This window comes from Mirounga leonina, unplaced genomic scaffold (genome assembly GCF_011800145.1).
Source record: "Mirounga leonina isolate KUSES-001 unplaced genomic scaffold, KU_Mleo_1.0 Mir_129, whole genome shotgun sequence".
In the NCBI taxonomy this organism is placed as follows: Eukaryota; Metazoa; Chordata; class Mammalia; order Carnivora; family Phocidae; genus Mirounga; species Mirounga leonina.
In genome coordinates, this window is record NW_023270323.1 from 78,092,287 (window position 1) to 78,115,372 (window position 23,086).

General features: G+C 48.0%; 1 protein-coding gene across 5 annotated transcripts in view; it reads right to left on the minus strand.

The window, feature by feature from the left end:
• AFAP1 (actin filament associated protein 1) overlaps positions 1-23,086 on the minus strand; it is a 139,298-nt gene that overhangs the window by 71,226 nt on the left and 44,986 nt on the right. For all 5 annotated transcript variants that reach the window (XM_035005359.1, XM_035005360.1, XM_035005361.1 and 2 more), the window contains exons 3-5: positions 14,915-15,102; positions 8,102-8,230; positions 6,587-6,684 (exon numbers count right to left, since the gene is read on the minus strand). In XM_035005359.1, the coding sequence (XP_034861250.1) occupies positions 6,587-6,684; positions 8,102-8,228 (225 nt within the window). In that variant the 5' untranslated portion in view covers positions 8,229-8,230; positions 14,915-15,102. The remainder of the gene's footprint in view (positions 1-6,586; positions 6,685-8,101; positions 8,231-14,914; positions 15,103-23,086) is intronic.

Sequence of the window (23,086 nt, forward strand, 5' to 3'; positions counted from 1 at the left end):
TCTGGTTGCAGCGACTGACCTTCCATAACTGACACAAGTACTTTGGAAGCATGGCAGGGCACCCGGGCGGGAATCCAAACCTCCTACGGGGCGGGGCATCTTTAGGATGGTGGCCACGCCGCTGAGCGAGGCCGAGGAGTGGGGAACAGAATTTTATAGGCTCAGCTGCAAAAGGGGCTCAATACTAACAGCACGAATTTTGAGTACTTTTCCTGGCAAAATAAAAGTTTTTATCCAAATCACCCCGCTCCCCTCCGCTCCCTACTGAACTTGCATTCCACATAGCACGTGAGTAAACAGCAGGCACCTAACCGTGCTGTGAAGCTCCCTCTGGCTTCATTCAGGCATGCAGAGTGGAAGCCCCGTGGGGCCGGGTCGTCTCCCCGCCTCCACCAGCAGGAAGCCATCCGCAGGGAAGGCCAACGGTCCAACGGGAGTGTAAACAGGATACGTATCTGGAGTGCAGCCACAGATTAAAAGTTTAAAAGATGCCGCAGGAATTACAAATGAGACTGAACTCCTCCGAAAGATAAGAGGGGAAAAAAAAGAACACATGATTCACATTCACTCAAAGGATCACATCTGATTTCACCAGGAAACAAACGGTTTTCTTGTTTTAAATCTTGGGCTTTCGTCTCAACTCCGTGACTGGAAAAATACTTAATTTTGTCATTTAGTCTCGAAGAGCCTCATAATCTCATCTGTCCGACAGAATGTGGTTGCCGTGAAAGTGCTTTAGGAGGTCTCAGGGCAGGCAGCAGGCGACGGGGGGCCCACATGCTCACAGTTCCAGAGACAGAGGCAGGAAGCAGAGTGGGGGCGGGTGGAGGAGGGGTAGTGCTCATGGGGACGGAGTTTCAGCTGGGAAGATGGAAAAGTTCTGGAAATGAAGGGTGGGGGTGGCTGCCCGACACTCTGAAGCACTTACTGCCACCCAACTGGACACCTGGCAGTGGTTAAGATGGTAAAGCTTATGTTATGACTATCTTACCACAATTAAAAAAAACCCCTTCATTATTATCTGCTGACATAATAAGTGATCACATTTATATAAACTCTGGCCCTAAAATATCAAAGAGCTTAGTTGCTCTCCCACGCCCCATCTGAACACCATATAAATGCCCTGCTGTTAAATGATCAAATAAAAATATTTCTAAATGCCTCAATTGGGTAGCAGAGGCCCAGAAGGAGTCCACCTTGCTCTCTCCTCCCAACCGTAAAGATCCGAGAGAGCCCTGGCCTGGGCTCGGCGCTGCTCTGAGAAGAGGGGGAGGTAGGAGGTACGACAGGGGCTGTGGCTCCGGCCCCCTGGGAAACCGCCGCCTGAGCATGGGCACCAGCCGGCAGCAACGTCCACACGGACGGGATCCGTTCCCTAGGGAGGGGGCCGCTACTCACACACGCTCTACACCTGTGCTCCACACGGAGTACAGCAGTGGGACAGCTGCGCACGCTCCGCGTGAAACAAAACAAACCTCTTCCCAGACAGGCTTTGACTAAACACACGCATATCTGGGCCTATTCCAGTCTCCCGTTGGAAAGCGCGGGAGCTCACCCAGACGGTCAAACATGTCGTGTCCCACGCTTGCCATTTCCAGGAGTCGGGAGAAGTTCTGCACCCACACACAGCATATAACCCCACACTCCTGCGAGCATCTGAAAAGGCTGGCCACGCTGAAGGGCCACCGGGTCTCATGGGACACCCTCGGCTGTCACCACGTTCACTCCCAGGCCCGGACAGGGAAGAAACACTCCAACGTGCCCTCCGTGCATGGAGGCATCGTCAACGTTACAAGACTGACGTTTGCACATGCTCCCCACCCTTGACAAGCTGTCAGCGTTTTCCACTGCACAGCTCGAGGAACACAAAGCGGCATAGAAACAAACACCATCTCCAACAGGTGAACATTTAGCTGAATTAAAAGAATGTGAAAATGAGGCCCTGTTGTTAGGTCAGTGGGTGTAAAGTCTCCGTTACCAAGATGAACAGATCTTAGAGATCCCCCGGGGAGGAGGGATGGCAGGAGATGGTTAGTGGTAGTTGCATGAAGCCTCATTGGCAGACCCTGCCCGAATCCCATTCCCCAGCACAGAGCCGTGGCGTGCCCAGCTCCAGGCTGCCCGCATCTTCCTTCGTGTGCCCTCCCCGCCCGGTCATGCCATCTCTGGCCCAGTGCATGCGAATTCTCCTGAAAGTCAACCTGCCGACAGCAAAGGACTGACCGGCCACAGCCAATTCACCAGCAGCAGAGTGAATCTACCCAATGACCGCCTTACTTGCTGAATAATGAATTCACTGAAAACTATCAGAAAACTACAGTAGAACCATCATAACCAGTCTCTGCTTCCCTGACTTGCTAAAGTGACAGATGTTCTTCGTTCCCTCTGCAAAAGCCCTGACGGATGTCCGTAAAATGCTAAACATTCATGGTCAACGACAGGCTCCCCTCCAGAGTGCCCTGTACAAAGAGTCCCCTCAGCTGAGCTGCACATTTACCAAGAGTCAGCCTTGTTCTGTAAATGCCTGTACTTATTATTATAGTTATTTACGTTAACTTGATTAGCTATTACATAAATAAACCGGTGAAATAATGAGTGCAAAAGGAGAGGTGATAACACTCTCTGAGATGATTCTCTTTATAAAGCTTCAGTCAAGGGGCGCCTGGCTGGCTCAGTCAGTAAAGCGTGTGACTCTTCATCTCAGGGTCGTGAGTTCAAGCTCCATGTTAAGTATAGAAATTACACAAAAATAGGGGCACCTGGGTGGCTCAGTCGTTGGGCGTCTGCCTTCGGCTCAGGTCATGATCCCGGGGTCCTGGGATCGAGCCCCGCGTCCTGGGATCGAGCCCCGCATCGGGCTCCCTGCTCCACGGGAGGCCTGCTTCTCCCTCTCCTACTCCCCCTGCTTGTGTTCCCTCTCTCGCTGTCTCTCTCTCTCTGTCAAATAAATAGATAGAATCTTTGGAAAAAAAAAAAAAAGAAATTACACAAAAATAAAATATTTTTTAAACAAAGAAAAGAGGGGCGCCTGGGTGGCTCGGTTGGTTAAGCATCTGCCTTCGGCTCAGGTCATGATCCTGGCATCCCGGGATTGAGTCCCATGTCTGGCTCCCTGCTCAGCGGGGAGTCTGCTCCTCCTTCTCCCTCTGCCTCTCCCCCTGCTCATGCTCTCTCTTGTGCATGCATGTGCTCTCTCTCTCTCTCTCTCTCTCTCAAATAAATAAATAAAATCTTAAAAAAGAAAAGAAAAGAAAAGAAAGCTTTGTTCAAGACAAACCACGAAGGGAGAAAAGAAAATCCAATCAGGGTGGGCACGTCAACTAGGAACGAACAGCACAGCACTCAAAGCTTCAGAGGCTGCAAACTCAGGCGGGCTCACGAGTGTCTACGTTTCACTTCACTTTAAGGAAACAACAACCGGAGATCGCTGACTGCCACAGGGGCATGCAGAAAAGCAGCAGAATACAGTGCGGAGACCCGTACTCAAGGAACGTAGCCCCTGGCCCCACATCGGAACCCCAGGAGTTTAGAGGACAGGAAAGCTCTCTAGATACTCATGTATTAGGCACCAGTCAGGAGAAATTACCTATTGGTCAGACTCCTACCCAAACATTATTTGTTTAAACTTAAAATATTTAAGTATTTAAATACTTAAATATTTAAAACCAACATTTTTGCCAACCAACTACCATCAGTAGGAGGGCTTCTCACGTTCCTTAAACCAGGACACTCTGCCATGTTGCAGCCAAAGGCAGGGACAGAGCATGAGCCAGGCACAGCGAGAGACGAGGACAGGAGAGAGAGAAAGGAACACAAACAAGTGAAGGAACAGCAAACTGTATCTGAGGAAAAATCAGTGGAAATGGATTAACTATTCAGTGGTCAAAAATGGTAGAAAGTGTTGGCTATTTGATGAGTACGCTTCATCTGAGATTGGCACTGAAAGTGACAGTCCCTGCACCTGGCCCAGACCGTATGGGACGTGCGTCTCAGTCCAGACCAGGTACATGGCACTTGACAAGGCACCGGAGGGTCCATGAAGTTCACAGAAGCCCCCCCACTCTGCTGGCTACCCCCAGATGTCTGCAGCCTGGAAACCCCTTTCCCAACGTTCACTATGGGACGCAGCACGCTGAGACGGTGGGAGGGCCGTGGGCTCAGGCAAGCTGAGGAGGGAAAGCACGGGTGAGTCAGAAGATAAAACCCAGAAAGGAATGAACTGCTGTCCGCTCACCCCATTCTTTCTCTTTCAGACAATGTTTGTGAGGGTTAATGTTGTGCATCAACACTTCTGGGCTACAGTTTTGCGTTGTATTTAAAACAACGGGGCGCCTGGGTGGCTCAGTTGGTTGAGCGTCTGCCTTCAGCTCAGGTCATGATCCCAGGGTCCTGGGATCGAGCCCCTCATGGGGCTCCCCACTTCGCTAGGAGCTTGCTTCTCTCTCTCCCTTCTGCTCTTCCCTCTTGCTCATGAACTCTCTCTCAAATAAATAAATAAAATCTTAAAAACAATTAAAAAAAAAGTTTAAAAAATAATAATACAAAAACAAATAATGCATGGAAAAAATGAAAGCCAATCAAGTCAGTTTCTATAACAAACAGGATGAGTTAAAAAAAAAAAAGGAAAATTATAAAGAATCTTTTATAAAAAGGAAAAAATACATAACAAATAATGTTAAAAAGATAAAAACCGCATATAAAAATCATACGTTCAATATACTCTCAATTGCAGACAGATTAAATGTATAAAACAACAGATGAATAGTGAAGGTCTCCTTTTCCTCATCCCCAGCCTTGCGAACCAGCGAACGGGGGGCACTCAGCGCATCTCCATTCGGACCGGAGGCCCGTGGCCCTGCCCCGGCTCGGCACAGGTGAAGGAAGTTGGTGGCTCTCCCAGGAAGAAGGAAACGTAGATGACTTTTATGTACTTTTAGGGCTTCCCCCCAATTTTCTACAGTGATCTCGTTGAAAACGCAGCACTTACGGCCCCACGCAGACCTAGCGGATCAGAAGGTTCGTCTTCGCAAGACCCCCAGGGATTCGGGGAACGTGACGGTTGGGAAGCGCTGCTCCACACAGTAGCAGCCAGCTCTCACGCAGAGCATCGATCCGCAAGGCCCTGCTCTAGCCCTCGGGGTCCTCGCGGTTATCCTGGTGCATGGCCCCACCACGACAGCCTCTCAGGAACGTTGCGTCTGCAGCGCAGACACACTACGGTTCCCGTGCGCAGTCGTACAAGGACGTGGCCGAGTGGGTGGCAGCTGAGCTCTGTGTCCTGTCGCCTCCCCGGACCCCGGCTCGGGAGCAGACTTCCGCTTCCTGACACAACCTTCTCTGATCCGCGAGGTAGACTTGCCTCGGCTTTGCGGCCACACCACCAAAGTAGTATTGTTGAGAAAAGACTGCATTCGAATCCAAAGAACCTGTGACAATTTTTGCCTTTTCCTGCCTATCGTATGATCTTGAACAAATCGCGAATATTCACTGATCCTAAATTTCCTTGTCTGGAAACTGGGTATTCATGCTCTTCACATGTAGGGGCTCTCTGAGTTCAAGCTGTGAGGATTACACGAAATTACAAGCGAAAAAGTAACAAGTCTGGTGTGTAATACACGGTAGGGGCCCAGTGAGTGCTAATGTCCTCTGTCCCCCTCTGAAATGACAATTAACGGGTATCTACTGGACACCAGCCACCATGCTGGGGCGCAAGCAGAGCTAGAGGTAAATGGGACCCGGCCCTGCTCTCCTGCAGTCCTCGTCCTGGCGGCGAGATGAAGAAATGACTCATACAGGGGGCGCCTGGGTTGCTCAGTTGTTAAGCGTCTGCCTTCGGCTCAGGTCATGATCCCGGGGTCCTGGGATCGAGTCCCGCATCGGGCTTCCTGCTCAGTGGGGTGTGCTTCTCCCTCTCCCCCTACTCCTGCTCTCTCTCTCTCTCGTGGCGCTCTCTCTAACAAATAAATAAAATCTTTTAAAAGATTTTACATACAGAAAGCAAACATCACAAAGAGAATTTCCAAGTCACTGAGTTTGTTCTGATTTTGAATGAAAGTCAAATTTTCCAGAGTAAGCAAACGAGCCAACAGCAAAAGGCAGAGAAAGCTAAATGGCACATGTGAGCATCCCAAGACTGCAAAGGTGGCAGAAGAACTCCAAAACACATTTTGAATGCATAACATCACATAAAATACACATTCCTGGGAATGTGTATGTACGTTTTATCCCAGAAGAAGCATAACAATGAACATTAAAGTTGTAGACTACGGTATTCAAATCCAGAGTTAGCCCAAGAGAGGGTCAAGTGTCCCGATGGCTCTATGCCATTGTTGTGCCTGCTAAAGCCTCTGGGTGAAAAAGAAAAAAAATCTAACTTTAGAACAGCTTTCCATGGACCTGTAGCTCCAGCAATTTTCAAGGAGACACCAGCCTCCCACTTGGCTATTACCAGCAGCCCTAGAAACCCACTCAAAGGAGAGACTCTAGCAAGAAACGGCCTCCTTTCCTCCAGATCTGGACTGTTACCCCCTGCTCGGAGCCCCGAGTGGCCCAGGGGCCCAGCGGCTCTGTAGGACCGTGCACTCACCAGCCACGGCTGAGGGATCTCCGGCAAAGGCATTTGGGGAGGAGCCGGCAGGCTGTTGGGGGTCTCTTGCCTCTGAGCATGGTCCTTCACTTCGAAACCTGTAGGCATCAACCAAAACCACAGAACTGGATGAGGAGGAGAAGGGTGTGGACGGTGCCGCCGGCAGCTATCCCGCCCTCAGCCCCATCGTGAACGCTGGGCCAATATCTGTTTCCTCTAAGACTGTACAACAATCCTGTTATTCTTCTCCAGGTGGGGGATCTATGGCTGGAAAAAACAAAAAGAGACTGCAGAACTAATCGAAACACTAGCGGTGGAAATGATGGAGCCGGCACGGAAGCCTGCATTCCTCCAATGCTGCGCGGCCTGGCAAAGGTGAGCTGCCCTGCCTGAACTTCCACTCTGGTCAGGACTTACCCACAGACACACGGACTAAGGGGCGGGCGCGGCCCCGGAAGCAGTACATTTGTATCAGGTGCCCTCCTGAAGCCAGATACTGGGAACACACGGGTCCCTGCGTGTCCCGGCGGCCTTAAGCTCATGCTCCCAGCGCAGCCGTATTCAAGTTGAGAAGACAAGTGTGTACCCAAGTAACTTAGGACATGTGGTGAGCACCGTGTCAGCAAAGGCAGGAAAGGAAGGAACCGGCTTTAATCTGGGTGCAGGGCTATTGCCAGGCCAGACCCCCCCTGGAAAGACCCACCAGAACAACCGCTCAACAACAGTCACCTGTAATGGGTCACGTGTGATACGCAGGCAGGGAAAGGGCTATGAAGACACAGAGCCTGACTGCCAGAGGCGCAGTGGGGAATTCTGGCAGAGAACTGGGCACAGTAAAAAAAAGGAAAGAGAGAAAAAGAACAGATGGGAATTCTACCACCAAAACTATCAGCGGACGGGCTCAAGGCTAATGAAAGAGCTCTGAGGAGAACGAGTGAGTTGGAAAGCATCGGGAGGCACGTGCAGAGAGACAGAGCGTGGGAACCCATCGAGCAGAGGCAGAGGAAAGGGCCCCCGGGAAAGCCAACAGCAGACCCCGAGGCCAGAGGCCCGAGCGGCGCAGTGCGTCCAGGCCAGCAGTGGGTGCTGGCCGAGCAAAGGGAAGAGGCCGAGGGCGGGAGGCTGGGAAGGAGGACCACCTCTACTAGCAGGAGCAACAGGAAAGAGGAACAGTCGTGCTGACCGCAGGTCGACCGCGGGTCAGGCACTGTTCGGAGGCACTTTCTGTCGTCTCCTCCGACCCCCAAGACATCCCTCCAAGGCGGAAGCTCCAGGGGAGGAGAGAAGCAGACGGAGATGGAGTTATTGGAGCATGATCCCCCACTATCCCATCAGCTCCTTAAAGGCTTTGTCCTCCTGTGCCTGGAAAACGCCAGCACCTGGCATGCGGGGAGACCCTCGGGGACAGTGGGATGAACAAGTATGTTAATGAGCAAATGAATGTGTCTGAGAAAGACGGTGGATTCGGGATGGTTTAGAGACAAAGGAGACTGGAGGAAGAAAGAGCAGACGCACCTTTGGATGACTGTATCCTCAGCAGGATGTCGGTGATCACTGCCTTTTTCTCCCTGACGGTTGACGTTAGATATTCATGGTCCAGGAGCTCCAGAAAGAGACGAAGTTCAACTATTAACTCTTCCATTGCTGCAAACGGAGGAGAGGGAAGGGGACTGTTAGACCCAGTGGGGTGCAAACGCCACAATGTAAATGCATTTCACTTTAGCTTAACTGGATACGGTATTCCAGCGTGAAGAGCAAGTTTGCCGAAGCCAGGTCGACTAAGATTCATGCGTCATCTTCTGGACAAATGCACTGCTCCTTTGCTTTTGCTCTGAGGCAGTCATTTTCATCTAGGAGACGCTCCAAAGCCATGCTGCCAACAGATGGAGTCATGACCTAAAAGCCTGACATCATCATGGTGTCAATTGCATGATATTAAATTTCATTGTCGAGAAGGAGATGGAAGTTTAAAATGCCAAATAGTTTTCAAATAACCACCAGGACGTGGTTCCAGAAACTCAACACCCAACTCTGCCTTTGCAGGGCTGGCTCCATTCCCAGGAAGGCTGTGAGCATGTTTGTGCAGTTACGACAAAGACGCTGGATGCCGAGGAGGACTTGGGTGCGGACTCCTGACCATGTCTTTTCTCCTTCTAGGATCACGGCCGACTCAAGACCCGACTATGCGGCTGGAGTCAGCAATTTACAAATCATGGTGTGAACCTTTCAGGGACCCCGAAACCCTTTTAGGGCATGCAGGAGGCCCAACTACTTTCATAACACCGAAGCCTTATTCTCCTTTTCCTGTGTCAGTGGTTAGGGGCTACGCTGCCAGCCTGTTGGCACAAATCAAAGCAGGGACACCAGACTAAACTAGCAGTCACTGTATTCCTCACCACGCACTGACAGTAAAAATGAAAATGTCACTGTCACTTAAGAGTGTCTTCAATGGAGCGGTACAAAGCGCTGCTTTTATGAAATCTCAGCCCCGGAGGATGCACCTTTTTGGGATCCTGTGTGAGGAAGTATGCAAACCGCCCCTCTCCTGCCGACCGACGGACAATTGCTGTCAGAGGAAAAGCAAGTGTGCACTGTTTGAAGTGCACGTCAGACTAAGGGGCTCTTCTCATGTGGCCCCAAAGAAGAAATGATACACAAACTACAAGGACGTGCACTGAGTGTATGACCAACATCCTCCCAAAAGGGGACGAAGTGACCTTACCATGTCCAGGTAAACAATGACAGCACTGGTTGCCAACGATAAAATCTGAGCTTCCAAACGGAAGTGAGAATTTCGAACACTTGTACCCACCACCGTGAGCATGACAACTTCTCAGCAGAGACTTTCCTGATCAGATGGGGACAGGCACTGGCCAACAGGCTTTTGTGATCTAGTATAATGCGGTATGTCAGCTTTTAGAAGATCCGCACCACTCCGTGAACAGTGAGGTCACAAAATCACACGTGGGCGAGGATCCGTCTAACGTACAAAACAAGCGGAAATATTCTAATGTAACAGAGGATGAAGCATTCTATGATGCAACTTCAGATCCCAAATTGCAGCTAACTTTTAAGAAACTACCTCCCGAAGAGGCACTGAAGTATTCTTCTCTATGTATCTGTGCGAGCCAGATTCTCTCTACGTGCTTGCTCTAATCTGAATGCAGAAACAGATACAAGAATCTAGCAATCTTTATCAGACCAGACACAGGAGATGCTTGCAGAAATAGAAAACACGCCACTCTCTCACAAATTAGCTTGTTTTGGGAAATGCAGTTACTTTTCATAAATAGATTTTTTAATGAATTAATAAATACCTTAAAAATCTGCCACTTTTTAATTCAAATATGAGAAATATATACAGATACACCCACATAAATAAAAGCTCTTTGGAATGTTCAATATATATTTTAAGACCAAAAAGTCCCAAGCAAAAAAGTTCAGTCCATGGGACTCTTTCCAAGCCTACAACACTCTTCAGGACTAAAGATATTAACTGAGGCCATGTTGCTGTCACTACCAAAGCTCTCATAATTTTAGGTAAGTCTAGGACAGAGAAATGGCAAATGAGTCCAAAGTAGGCAAGGTGTATTCCTGAGCTGTTCACTTGTCCTAACTGAATGAGTTCTGCTCTATGAAATGAAGAAGTTGGATTAAATAAGTCTTTAAGGTCCTTTTTCATTAGTAAAACAACTTCTTGATGATTCTAAGGGGAAAACAATCTCATCTATACTCTAAGAATGAAGGGCTGCCCGCGTTATTCATAAGAGCCAGAAGGTAGAAACAGCCCACGTATCCACTGATCAATGACTAGAGAGAGCGATGTGGTCTCTGTACGTGATGGGACACTACGCAGCCTCCAACAGGAAGGGCATTCTGACACCTGCTACAACACGGATGAACCTTAAGGACATTGCGCTGAGTGAAGTAAGCCAGTCACGGAAGGACACACACTGTATGATTCCACTTACATGAGGTACTTAGAGTCATCAAAATCATCGGGACAGAAAGTGGAGCGGTGTTTGGGGGGCCGGGAGGGAGAATGGGGAGTTAGTGTTCAATGGCTGTCTTCAGTTTGGGGAGGTAAGTTACAGTTGGGGAAGATGAAGCAGCTCTGGGACGGATGGTGGTGACGGCTGCACGCCAGGGTGAATGTGCTGAATGACACTGAATTGTACATTCCAAAAGGGTGAAAATGGCAAATTTTATGATGCATATATTGTACCACAATAAAAAATACCAACCAAAAATCGATGGGCGGCCATCAGCAGAAATGTTAAAAATGCTTATGGGCCTATGTGAACCTCACAGCAGCGCATCTTCATTCACACATTTTCTTATCAAAAACGCCTCTCTTGTAGATAGCCAAATTACATTTATCCTGTAAGGTTTCACTTAGGTGCCAGCTCGCAGCATCAAAATGTCTGAAGAGGACCTCAGACTGAGTCTGTCCTGTCTCTGCCCTGAGCTCCCTGACAGGTTTCCCATGAGGACTCACGCAGACCCCTCCCGGCTGGGAGCTGGCCGTAAGCATGGTGGGGGACACCTGCCTGGCCGTGCTCCCCGGCTCAGAGACCAGCGCCTTCTGCCACACGTGGCCTCTGGGCAGCCACAGCCACCCTACGGCGCCCACAGCCACCTCCCGCTCCCAGATTATAACTCTCTGGGCCACCCTAACCCAAGATGGCCAGTCCAACTCTCCTTCCGGAGGAGTTTGCCTGGGACTAGGAACTCGTGGGCAGTTGGGATCTCCGGAGCTGAAGACATGTGGACACAGGAACCAGGTACAGCATGTACATGCCGGAGGGAGGAGCCAGGACCAGAGGAGGGAAGGATCCGGTTATCAGCACATGGGGGAGCACAAGCAGACGTGCTCAGGCACCAGAGACCGGGTGAGGTGAGAGGAAGAGACAGACAGAAAGACTGCCGGGCTTCCGAGACCTTCCCGGGCTCTCCTTGGTCACCTGTGCACTTGAAATGCACAGCATACCTGCATCGTTCTAACAAATGTTCATTTCACTGATTTTTACTAAGCTGCCCTGGATGGTTTTCTTTTCACTGAAATCTCAGACCAAGACCACAAAGCACAGACAGCTCTCCCCACCGCAGGGTGCAGAACCTCCCAAATGAGAGAGTGTGACTGGTCAGAAAAGTTACTCCCTTTCAGGATCTTCACAGACTAAACAAGCCACATTCTACCCTTAACTGTTCCTTCAAACACTCAAAGCCCACAGCATCCCCTTTCTCCCAGCCTGCTCTCATTAATCGCCCCCAACTGGCTCCTCCCCACAGGGGTCTTCCTCAATTACCAAAGTTCCTTCGTCTTGCAGCAGCCGAACCGATAACCGGATATCGAGTGATCTGTGGGTTGGTTTTTGTTTGGTGGTACAATGCACACAGAAAGCTCACGAGTCCTGACGCACAGCTCACAAGGGAAGAACTGACACTTTCTGACGACCCACTATCCACGATGCCCCCTCCTCCCGGGGGGAATGCTGCAGAGACCCCCTTGTCCCCATCCGCAGGGGCATGAGAAGCAAGCAATGGTCTGGTTACCTGTCTTTGAGCAAATGCTCCCCCAGCAGCCTCAAGTGCCCGCACTGTGCTCGTCCCTGGACAGGTATGAGTTCACTTTGCTCCCAGAGACCCCAATGGGTTACATGGTGTTATCAGCCCCGGTTTACAGCTGAACAAACAGAGGCTCAGAGGGGTTGCCAAAGGCTATGAGACAAATAAGCGGCTAAGTCTCTGCAGCTAATAATTTACTCACAGCCACACAGCAAGAGCACAGCAGTGAGAACCTGAGCGCAGATCTAACTCCAAAGGCCCTGCTTCAACCATTGTGTGATAATCATTCCATGACTGCCTTCTGAGATGACCCTGGCCTGGTGAGATGTCACAGCCATTTTTTTTTAAGAGCGATCACATGGTCAGATAAAATTAAGAACACACATCCTAGAAAAAATTAGGAGGGTGATCCATTTCACCAGAGCCTCCACGGTGCCCTGTAGAGTATTATAATCATGTACTGAGCTATCTACCTCCCCCAGTGTACCGCCCGTCCTGGTGCGCATGGACAGCGTCCCATCATCACTGGGTTCCTTCTGGTGCCCATGCACTCGGCAAATGCATGTTGAAGGTAGGGGCACGACATCCCATAGCTCACAGACATGCCACCAAGGCAAGGGAGGAACGAGAAGTTCCTGTACCCAGGAGCCTGGGTGGCTCAGTCGTTAAGCGTCTGCCTTCAGTTCAGGTCATGATTCCAGGCTCCTGGGATCGAGCCCCGCATCGGGCTCCCTGCTCCTCAGAGAGCTTGCTTCTCCCTCTCCCTCTGCCCCCGCCCCCACTTGTGCTCTCTTTCTCACACTCTCTCTCTCAAATAAATAAATGAATAAATAAAAAGAAGTTCCTGCACCCGATTTTCAGTTTAAAATTCTTAATACAAACATGCCTGTCCCGTAAGTCTAGTAGAGTCAGAAGGAGCTGGAATGCGTATGCTTACGAAGGGGGTGGCGCCGCACGACTCTGGTCTGCAGGACACCCAGGAGGCATGAGGAGCCCGCATCTGGCAGCGCCCTCCATGCTGTCTTGCCAGCTCTGAGCCGCCCTCGTAGGACAGGCACAGCGATCCAGCATCCAGGGATTCAGGTGAGGTTTTCAGAGACATAGCCTAAGTGCCCTTCACCACATGCCACCCAGGACTTACCTTCCCGATATCCAGCTTTTCCACTGCCTAACACCAGCTCCCTCCTGCATCTCCAGGGTCAGGAAAAACTCACAGGTGCCCCCTGACCTCCCCCAGCACTCCCAGCCCAAGTCCTCATTATGATACAGGTCTATGTCCCCCCGCAAGGTCCATCACTCCCTAGAGACGTCGCATAGAGAACGAGAGCTGAGTCTCAGTTTCTTCATCTGTAAAATGGTGAAAATAAGTCCTGTGTCAAAGGGCTAGTGTGATAATCCGTCGTAATGTGCACGACGCACTTAGTGTGTTGCCTGGCACGTGGTCAGCGCTTGGTGGCAGCTCTCGTTCCCATAATGTTATGGGAACATAACATTATGTTCTGGTCCAAGGTCATACTGTTCAAAATAAGAGGCTGGATGGGTGTCAGAACCAAGTCTGCTTGGTTTTCGTGCCTCTGCTCGCGACACCACCACACTGCACATTTCGCTCATGGTGGACGAGGACGTTCATTCTTCTTAGGTTATGTTCCTCGGTGTTCGCGGTCAAATAACCGCTTTCCCATGACACGGAGCAGGCTCTCTACACAATCACATCCTTCAAGGACATTGCTCAAATTGCGCCTTACAGGGTTGTTTCACCAGTGGTTCTGATATTAAAAAATAGCATCTTATGACTGTAGATAATTCATCCAACTCCCTCAACCTCCTGATGAAGAAAGAAGGCTCAGAGAATCGGAGACTCACCAAGGGCATGGTCTGCTCCACCACTCCCATCTGTATGCCCAGAACTCAGGCCAAAGGGCTTTGCGTTCAGAGTAACCACTAGTTATATTCTACCATATAAAATACTCCCAGTGTATTTTATCCCTTGATCCTCACACTCCCGTTATCTTTGAAACATCACAGACGGCAGAGATAAAATGAAGAAAGGTGCAGAGCCTGACCCAGGACAGGAAGCAAAGCAGGGACACATCCACCCTAGACCCAGGGCCCCTACCGCCTTTGTTTGACCCCCTAACCCTCACACCCGTTATCCTCCACTGGGCAGAATGGGACTCACTGAACATAGACTGGGATCAGGACACAGGTTGTTAGCCAGTAACTCCCAGAAAAAAATTTTTTTTTCCTCAAATGCCTACACCACACAGAAGATCTGGCTACAGAATTTATGATTCCCAAAGCAACCGGGAAATCAACTGGAGTCATTTCAGGATATATTCTATGCATCTGAAAAGCAGCACTCCCTTCTCCCTAGCCAAAGGATTTTTGCACTAAATTAAGTGACTCTGCTCTGTCTTACGTGGTCAGTGTCTTCCACGGTCCTACGTAAAGAGGGAAAGTGTGAGTAAAGGCTAGACAGCACGGCAGACCAGTAATTCAGTCCAGCAACATGCTTCCTCTGTAATCAACCCCTCTACTCTTGAAAGCAAACCTCTGACTCAGGTTGGGCAGTGGGTTCATTTATTTCAACAACATAAAAGAAATGGGCTTTTGTTTGTGGGACCCAAAAGCCACTTCAAAGGAATTTGATTCACCTGAGTGCCTAGGTCACAGAATTTGAAAGCCAGAAGGGCCCGTGGGGTCCAGTGCCTTTATTTCACATGGGAGAAAGCTGGGGCCCAGGGAAGGAAAGTGACCTACCTGCTGAAGTCACACGGGATTTGGTAAAAGGGCTGGAACCAGGAGCCGGGAGGCCTAACGGCCAGGCAGGAGTGTCCTGGTCTGCACGGAACGGTCTTCCTCACACGCCTCCTCCAGGGGCGAGCACGGAATGCCCAGGGTCCACCTGCAGTTTCTCAGGAAACCAAACCACTCTTTGAGAGCAAATCCTGCAAATGAGAAGAAATGCCTGCTATGACTGGCTCTGGGAAGACACAGTTGACTACCCAGAACTCGCTGCTGCTTGGTCAGAAAAGAGAAGGAACGGCCCGCAGATTCACATCACTCCGTGGGTCACAGGCACCGACTATACACGTGGCCACATCCACGTTCTCTGCGGTTGGCAAACTTCAGTTGACGAGTGAGAGACCTAGTGCTGTCTGCGTCCTCAGTTCTAGTCAGTGTCACCAGACAGCACGAGGGCAGAGGGGCGTCTTTCCAACACCAAGTGTTCATCTGAGATCCCTCCCAGGTAGCTCTTCCTTTCGGGGTCCTAACCTAGTGCACAGAAACTAGACGTGGGTAACTTCCCTCACCTAGTCTCTGCTGAAAACAAATACATGCTTCCCCCTAACTCCCCAGTGCCCCTGGCTCTCCCGCTCCCAGCCACACACCCCCAGCCCCAGCTGGTGCCCCGACCTGCCAGCCTCCACATGCCCTTCTCACTGTGTGATCCTCTGGGGTTCCTGCCTGCTGTAGCCAGGGTTACCTCCTCTGCCAGCCAGCCTACCCGGGTCACCTGGCTGGCTCTCCTCCCTGCCCCTGCAATTGCTGCCAGTCCCCTAGAGTGGAGTGCACGTCTAGAGTGCAGTGGTCATTCCGTCCACCCTGACCCCTCCTTCCCAGAATCTCTCTGTGCCTCTACGCGGTCCCTCCTCATCTGCCGCTTCTAGAAGGAGCCCAGCCTTTGCAGCCACACAAATCAGGCCCAGATCCCAGTTCTGAGTCTTCCTAGTTGTGTGAACCTTGGCTAAGTGAGTAATTCCCCCAAATTATCTCATGCTTAAAATGAGATGCTGATTATGCATCTCAGTATTGTAATGAGGACTAAATGAGCTGCTCTACATACAGAGCCAAGTATTTCACAAATGGTAGCTATTATCATTATGATTAGCATATGCTCATCTTACTAGAACTTCACCGTATGACTTGGGATCAATGAACACAGTAAGTGAACACTGCCCACACACTTCTTATCTTCTCAACTATGGCATCCTTAAATATCTGCCCCCCTCCCTTAAGAAAAGTCAGGAAACACTATTCTGTACAACTCTGTGCAAATACATTTGAAATTAGGTGAAGTACATAATTTCACAGGTAAGAATACAATTTACCAAATTGTTTTAGAAAGCATACACAGATCGATTTTCCATAGAAGAAATAGAGAAAGTTGTCAAAGAATTAGCATCACAAATAAAAGCCCCAGGCCCAGATGGTTTTACAGGGGAATTCTACCAAACCTTAAACGCCAAACCTTACTACACAAATTCTTCCAGAGGATAGATACATAAAGTTTTCAAATACTTTCTTTTTTTAGAAGTAGGTACAAAAGTGATGCCTAAACCTGATAGAGACCACCCCCCCCCAAAAAAAACCCCAAAGACTATTGTTACTTACAAATATCAATGCAAAAATCCTAAATAAAATATTAGCAAACAGAAATCAACACAATACATTAATAGCACACCATGACCAAAGGGGGTTCATTCCAGGAATGCAAGGATGACTCAACATTAGAAAATCTACTAATATAATTCATCGTATTAATAGATCTCATGAGAAGATCATGATTCTCTCTACAGATCGTGAAAAAGCCTTCAACAAAATGCAGTACTCATTCCTGCTTTTTTAAAAAAGTCAATAAATGGGAATTGATATATACTTTCCCCACTTGATAAAATACATGTACTAACTACTATAGGCTGAATGTCTGCATCCCCCCAAAATTGTTGATGTTGAAACCTAATGTCCAATGTGATGGTATCAGGAGGTGGGGCCTTTGGGAGATGATGAGGTCATGAGGGTGGAGCCTTCACAAAGGGTATTAGTGTCCTTGCCCCTTCCCCCTGTGAGGATGAAAAGTAGGCAGTCTACAACCCAGAAGAAGGCCTTCACCAGAACCTGTCCATGCTGGAACCCTGCTCTCAGATATCCAGCCTCCAGAACTGAGAGAAATAAATTTCTGTTCTTTACAAGCCACCCGGTCTGTGGTATTTCGTTATAGCAGCCCAAAAGGAGCAAGACACAGAGACAAACAAAAACAAGAACAGCATCCTAGTCAGGGAGAAAGACTTCAGGCATTCCTGGTAAGGTCAGAGACAAGTCAAGGAGGCCCATTTGCTCCACTGTCTTTAACACTACATTGGAAGTGTTAGCCAATGCAATTAGAAACGAGTAGGCAATAAGAAACTTAAGGATGGAAAAGAAAAAATAAAATGATCTCTGTTTGCAGCTGATATGAAATTATACATAGAGAACCCAAAATAATCAATGATAAAACTACTATAAATAATGAAAAACTTGAATAAAGTAGTAGAATATGTAGAAACTACTGCTTTTCACATATTAATTTTTTACCAAACAATAAACACTAGAAAACAGAATGAAAAAGAATATCTCATTTAAAAGCAATTAAAAAAAGGTAAAACACTTAAATTTAAAAAGAAATGTGCAAAACTTCCATACAGAAAACCTAAAACATTCCTGAAAGACAAAGAAGTAAATCTGAACAAATGGAAAAGTGTCCCTTGCCTATGGAGAGGACAACTTACCATCAGAAAGATGTCAATTCTCTCCACGTTCACAAATAAATTTAATATACCAGCGAGCATGCAAGGATATTTAAGAACAAGGAAGAGGGACTGGCCCTCTCCCCTATCAAAACATAATATAAAGTTTATATCATTAAAAAGGTGTGAGGGGCCCTGGGGTGGCTCAGCTAGTTGAGCATCTGACTCTTGATTTCGGCTCAGGTCATGATCTCAGGGTCCTGTGATGGAGTCCTGCATAAGGCTCTATGCTCAGCAGGGAGTCTGCTTGAGATTCTCTCTCTCTACCCCTCCCCCAGCTCATACTCATGCTCGCTCACTCTCTCTCTCTCTCTCTAAAGTAAAATAAGTAAAATCTTCAAAAAAAAAAAGTGTGATACTGGCACATAAATTCCCAGTTGGATCAATTCTACTTAATAGTCAACAAACAGGCCTATATATTTAGAAATGTGGCTTCTGATAAAGGCAGTGTCTCAAACCCAATGGGGAAGAGACAGACCTCTTAACTGGAGTTAGGACAACTGGTGGTCACTTGGGGAAAGAAGAAAGATAAATTTAAATACTTAACATCATACACCAGAAAAAACTCCAAAGATACTTGAAAATCAAGGTATTTTTAAAAAGTAAGACCATTAAAGTCCTTGAAGAAATAGAAGGTGAATTCTTCTATAACCCTGGTGGCGGAAAAGATTTTCTCCCTAAGACTCCAAATCAGACGTCGCAAGAGAACACGGGACAGGGTGGACTGCGCTGTGCAGCTCACGGCCGCCTCCCCCCGGCTCGGGGCTCCCTGCGGTGCGCCCACCGCCTGGCCTGCACACCTCTCTTCAAGCTGCCCGTCTCCAGAGTCTCAGTCACTGTACATCTGGGGAGCTGATTTCACGAAAGCCCCCTCCTCCCACTCCCTCAGGACCACTGTGCTGGATTTGAGGGTCCAGTCAGGAAGCAGTTGCTAAACCATGGCTGGTCCCAGGACAAACCTGCTTCTCAGAAAACGCCCTTGTCCCCTACCTTCTTCTTTTCAGTGACTTTTCCTGATGTTGTATCAGAATCTTAACTAGCCTCTGCTTATTCTGCCAGACTCCTCTCTTTCCACTCCCATGCTGTGTTTCACATTGCAGCAAACGGCGTGCTTTCGCACAGCATCAGGCTCGCTGGAGCCCGTGGACCGCGGCGTGCACGGCTGCCCTCGGTGGTGGGCCTCATCCCTGCATGACCGGCTTGCTCTCGCACACACCCACTGCCACACCTCTTACCTGGCTGCCTCTTACGTGCCCGCCCTGGGAGGCAGCTCCGTCCCCACCAGGCGGGCCTGCCTCCATTACAGCCCCTGGCTTCTGCTGGAATTACTGGTAAATTTGTCTGTCCACTCCAGCAGGCAGCCAGCATCTGAAGTCAGGGACTGTTGCCTCCTCTCTGTGCCTAGCGCACCCAGCAGAGTGCCTGACGTGGGAGCCAGGACCCAACGGACAGGCGCAGTATGTTTGGTGAATTCATTCACTCGTTTGTTTCTACGTTTCCATAACAGACAAAATTCCTGAGATTTGTTTGGAAGAGAAAGTTGCAGAGAAAAATACCCCGGATTGTCCTCTCATAGCAACCATGTCTTCTATGATATTCTTAGAACACGCACATCAAAAGTGGCAAAAGAAGGATTCTGACAAGGTCACTGTCTCAGACAGGTTGATCACCGTCTGGTCGGGGCCCTTCTCTGTCAGCAGAAACACCGAGGAGACTATCTGGGGGTGCGCTCAGGACAGACAGAACTCATGTGGCACTGGAGCAAAGGAGCTGATACTCAAGCACAGCGCTTGCATATTTTCCCTTATAGGGTTACAGTGAGGACTCTTCATGCAGACTCTTGCAAATATTTCCACAGGCCCCTGCAGATCATCTAAATGGGCTGCCGCAAGGTTGGGCTGAGAGATCTCAGGAAAAGCAGCATAGCTTTAGACGCTGTCTGGTTGGAAAGTTCCCCTCAGCTAGACCACATCTAAAATTCCTCAGAACTCAGATGACCGGGAGTTGAATGACCGGATGGAGGGCTTTGAGCACAAGCCACCAAACTCCTTTGACTCCCAGTGCCCTGTCTACACCGCAGGGATAATAACAGTTATGTGCCTCGCAAGACTGCTAGAGATCCAAAGAAGGCTATAAATAAAAGCCTGGGATTTTAGGGGCATTCCATTAAGGCTAGTTCAATTTGACTCTGAAAAGTTAAAGTAAATAAGGTTTCTACTTGTCACTCTCGCATCTGGACCTCTGACAGTGATGGTTAGTTCTAGCACTGACTGAAAATTGGATCTTTGAAAGATTTATCAATATCCCAGAGGAAAGCCTGCATTTCTACAAGAGTATGCATACATATGCACGTTCTAAGTCCCGAGAATCTTCCTTTCTGGATTATAGAGAGCAAAAAGCCCCCAAAGGAATTATTGTAAAAATCTACAGATCATATTCCTTCCGACAATCATCATGATTCACAAAAATCAGATTAATACATGGATAGAAAAAGCAAGCCCTAAAGGAAAGATCCTTCTATTATTTCATAGAAAGCAAAAGAAGGACAAAACCTAGATCAGGCAATGTCTTTTATAATCATAATGATATATGTAACCTGATTTCCGGGTTCCTGAAGCCTCATTCCTAAGTTGGGAGGAGAGACTACGGATAAAAATCAAGCTGGTTGCAAAGAAAGTTTTCAGTATATTGTTGAGAGCACGGTGTTTCTATTCTATTTGCGCCAGTTCATTTAATTCAGGATTAAGTTGTGAAACACCAACTGTGCTCAAGACACTAGTCAAAACTGAAAGCAAGCCCGACTTCCAAGGGTTCATGATCTAGAGCAGCAGATAAACATTTGTCTGCGAAAGGGAGAGTCGCTGAAGGTTTTCAGAAAAGGTGGCATTGGTGGGTCCTTGTCTCTGCAAAGGTGATTCGGACAGTGGCATTCAGGAGGACCTGGCGTAAATGGGGCTGGTGCAGGAAGAGGCATGCTGGGCAGGGGAGCGGAAGAACGACAGCCGCAGCAGGATGGAAAAGGAAAACACAAGTCTGTGCAAGACTGGATTTTAAATATTTACAAAAAACAACCTCAGTGCCCAGTACTTGGGTACCTAAGTGTGGGATATACAATACTAAGTAAAACAAACATGATCTCTTACACTCAAGTTGGAGAGACAAACAGTTCACACGTAAATAAAAAAACAAAACAAAACAAAAAAAACAGCCAGAAAAGAGGATGGATACTATGAATGAAGCATCTAACCAACCATTTTATGTCAAATTTTCTAGCTCCAAATCCCTACTTCATTTCTGAGGTCCTCTGCCCTTAAGAATGGTTCTATGTAACTGGAATCTGAAGTTTTGAAAAAGAAAAAAAAAAAAGAATGGTTCTGTCTTCACAATGGTCAGAAGATGGAAGCCACCCAAGTGTCCGTCGATGGATGAACAGATAAACAAAGTGTGGTCCACTCATACACCAGAATACTTTTCAGCCTTAAAAAGGAACGAAACCCTGACACACACTAGAACGTGGGTGACAGTATGCTAAGTGAAGTGAGCCAGTGACCAAAGGACAAATATTGTAGAATCCCACTTAGACGAAGTCTGTAGGGACGTCAGATGCATAGACACAGGGTGCACACGGGGGAGCCAGGGGCTGGGGGACAGACAGAAGGTGAGTTAGTGTTTAATGGGTGCAGAGTTCCAGTTTGGGAAGATGGGAAAGTTCTGGAGATGCAGGGTGGTGATGTACAACAGTGTGAATGTGCTTAATGCCACCGAATTCTATACTTAAAAATGGTTAAAATGGTAAATTTTATCGCAATTTTTAATTTGTTGAGGTGCAATATTATATATGTTATATATATAATATTTAATAATATTGTATTAGTTTCAGGTACATCACACAATTTATAAATGAATGAATGAACGAGTAAGAATGGCTCCATGTCCCCCGCTCATAAAGCGCCCGAGCGCCCCCTGAGCGGAGTGTAGCGTGTCTAGCAGCGAACCCTTGTGAGTGAGGCCCCAGGATCCTCACAGATGCCCCGCCTTCCACACCCTGCCTCTCTGTGTTTCTGGGCCGCCTGGTCCAGCTACTGTTGCTTCTTTTCAGAACATTCCCATGTTCCTGCCTCCAACTTGGCTCATGTGTTCTGAAATAGACCTGACCTGGTGCTCAACTTCTCTGCCAACCAAGATTTCTGTGGGTAAAACCAAGTGCCACCCCTCTCTGCAAACCCTTCCCAGACCAACTCAGGGGAGGGTGGACGCCCTGGTCTGGCTACTCCTCTGCCAGTTTTTCTACAAAATCATCAGCTTCTCACTAGCAATGAACAATTGAAAAGTGAAAGAACAAGAAAAACTAGTTCCATGTATAATGGCATTAAAATACATGAAATACCCACCGAGTTTAACAAAATATGTGAAAGATCTATACACTGACACCTATGAAATGTTGCTGAGAAAATGTAATGAAGACCCAAATAAAAGGAGAGATACCATATTCACAGATCGGAAGATTCTGTACTGTTAATATAGTCATTGTCCTTCCAAATTATTCTAGAGACTCAACACAATCCCATTCAAGATCCCAGCAGTGTTTTTGTGAAAAGAAAAGAAAAAAAAGGCTGATTTTAAAATATATGAAAATGAAACAAACAAGAATAGACGCACAGGGAGAGAAAAAGCAATGTTGGGGGACCTCACCGAGCTTTAAGACTTACTACAAGGCTACAACAACCAACCCCATGTGGTACTGGCATTAGGATGGACGTGAAACAGAGCAGAGTCTAGAAATAAGCCCACACAAATGCCCGACTGGGTTTTGACAAAGATGCCAAGGCACCTCAATGGGGAAAGAAGAGTCTTTAGAACAAAGGGTGCTGAGCAAGTGGGTAGGGGAAAAAGTGAACTTGACCCCCTGCATCACACCATATACAAAAATGAACTCAAATGGATCAGAGACCTGGATATAAAAATACCATAAAACATCTAGAAGAAAATGTGGGAGCAATTATTTGTGACTTTGGAGTAGCCCAAGATTTCCTAGGATAGCACAAACTACGAACATAAAATTTAAAAATTAATAAATTGGACTTTTTGAAAGAACTCACTAGGAAAATATTTACAATACACACATTTGACAAAGCACTTATGCCTGTATGTTGAATACTGAGAACATACAAATGACGCAACCAAAACACCAAGCAACGGAGTCAGACGTTTCATACACAGGAAAAGACAAATGGCCAAGATACACATAAAGACATGACGGTATCATTAGTCGTCAGGGTCAAGCAGGTCGAAATCACGGTGAGATACGCCTCTACGGGCAGCACGGTGGCCAGAGATTTCTAAGGCTGATAACACCAAGCTCTGA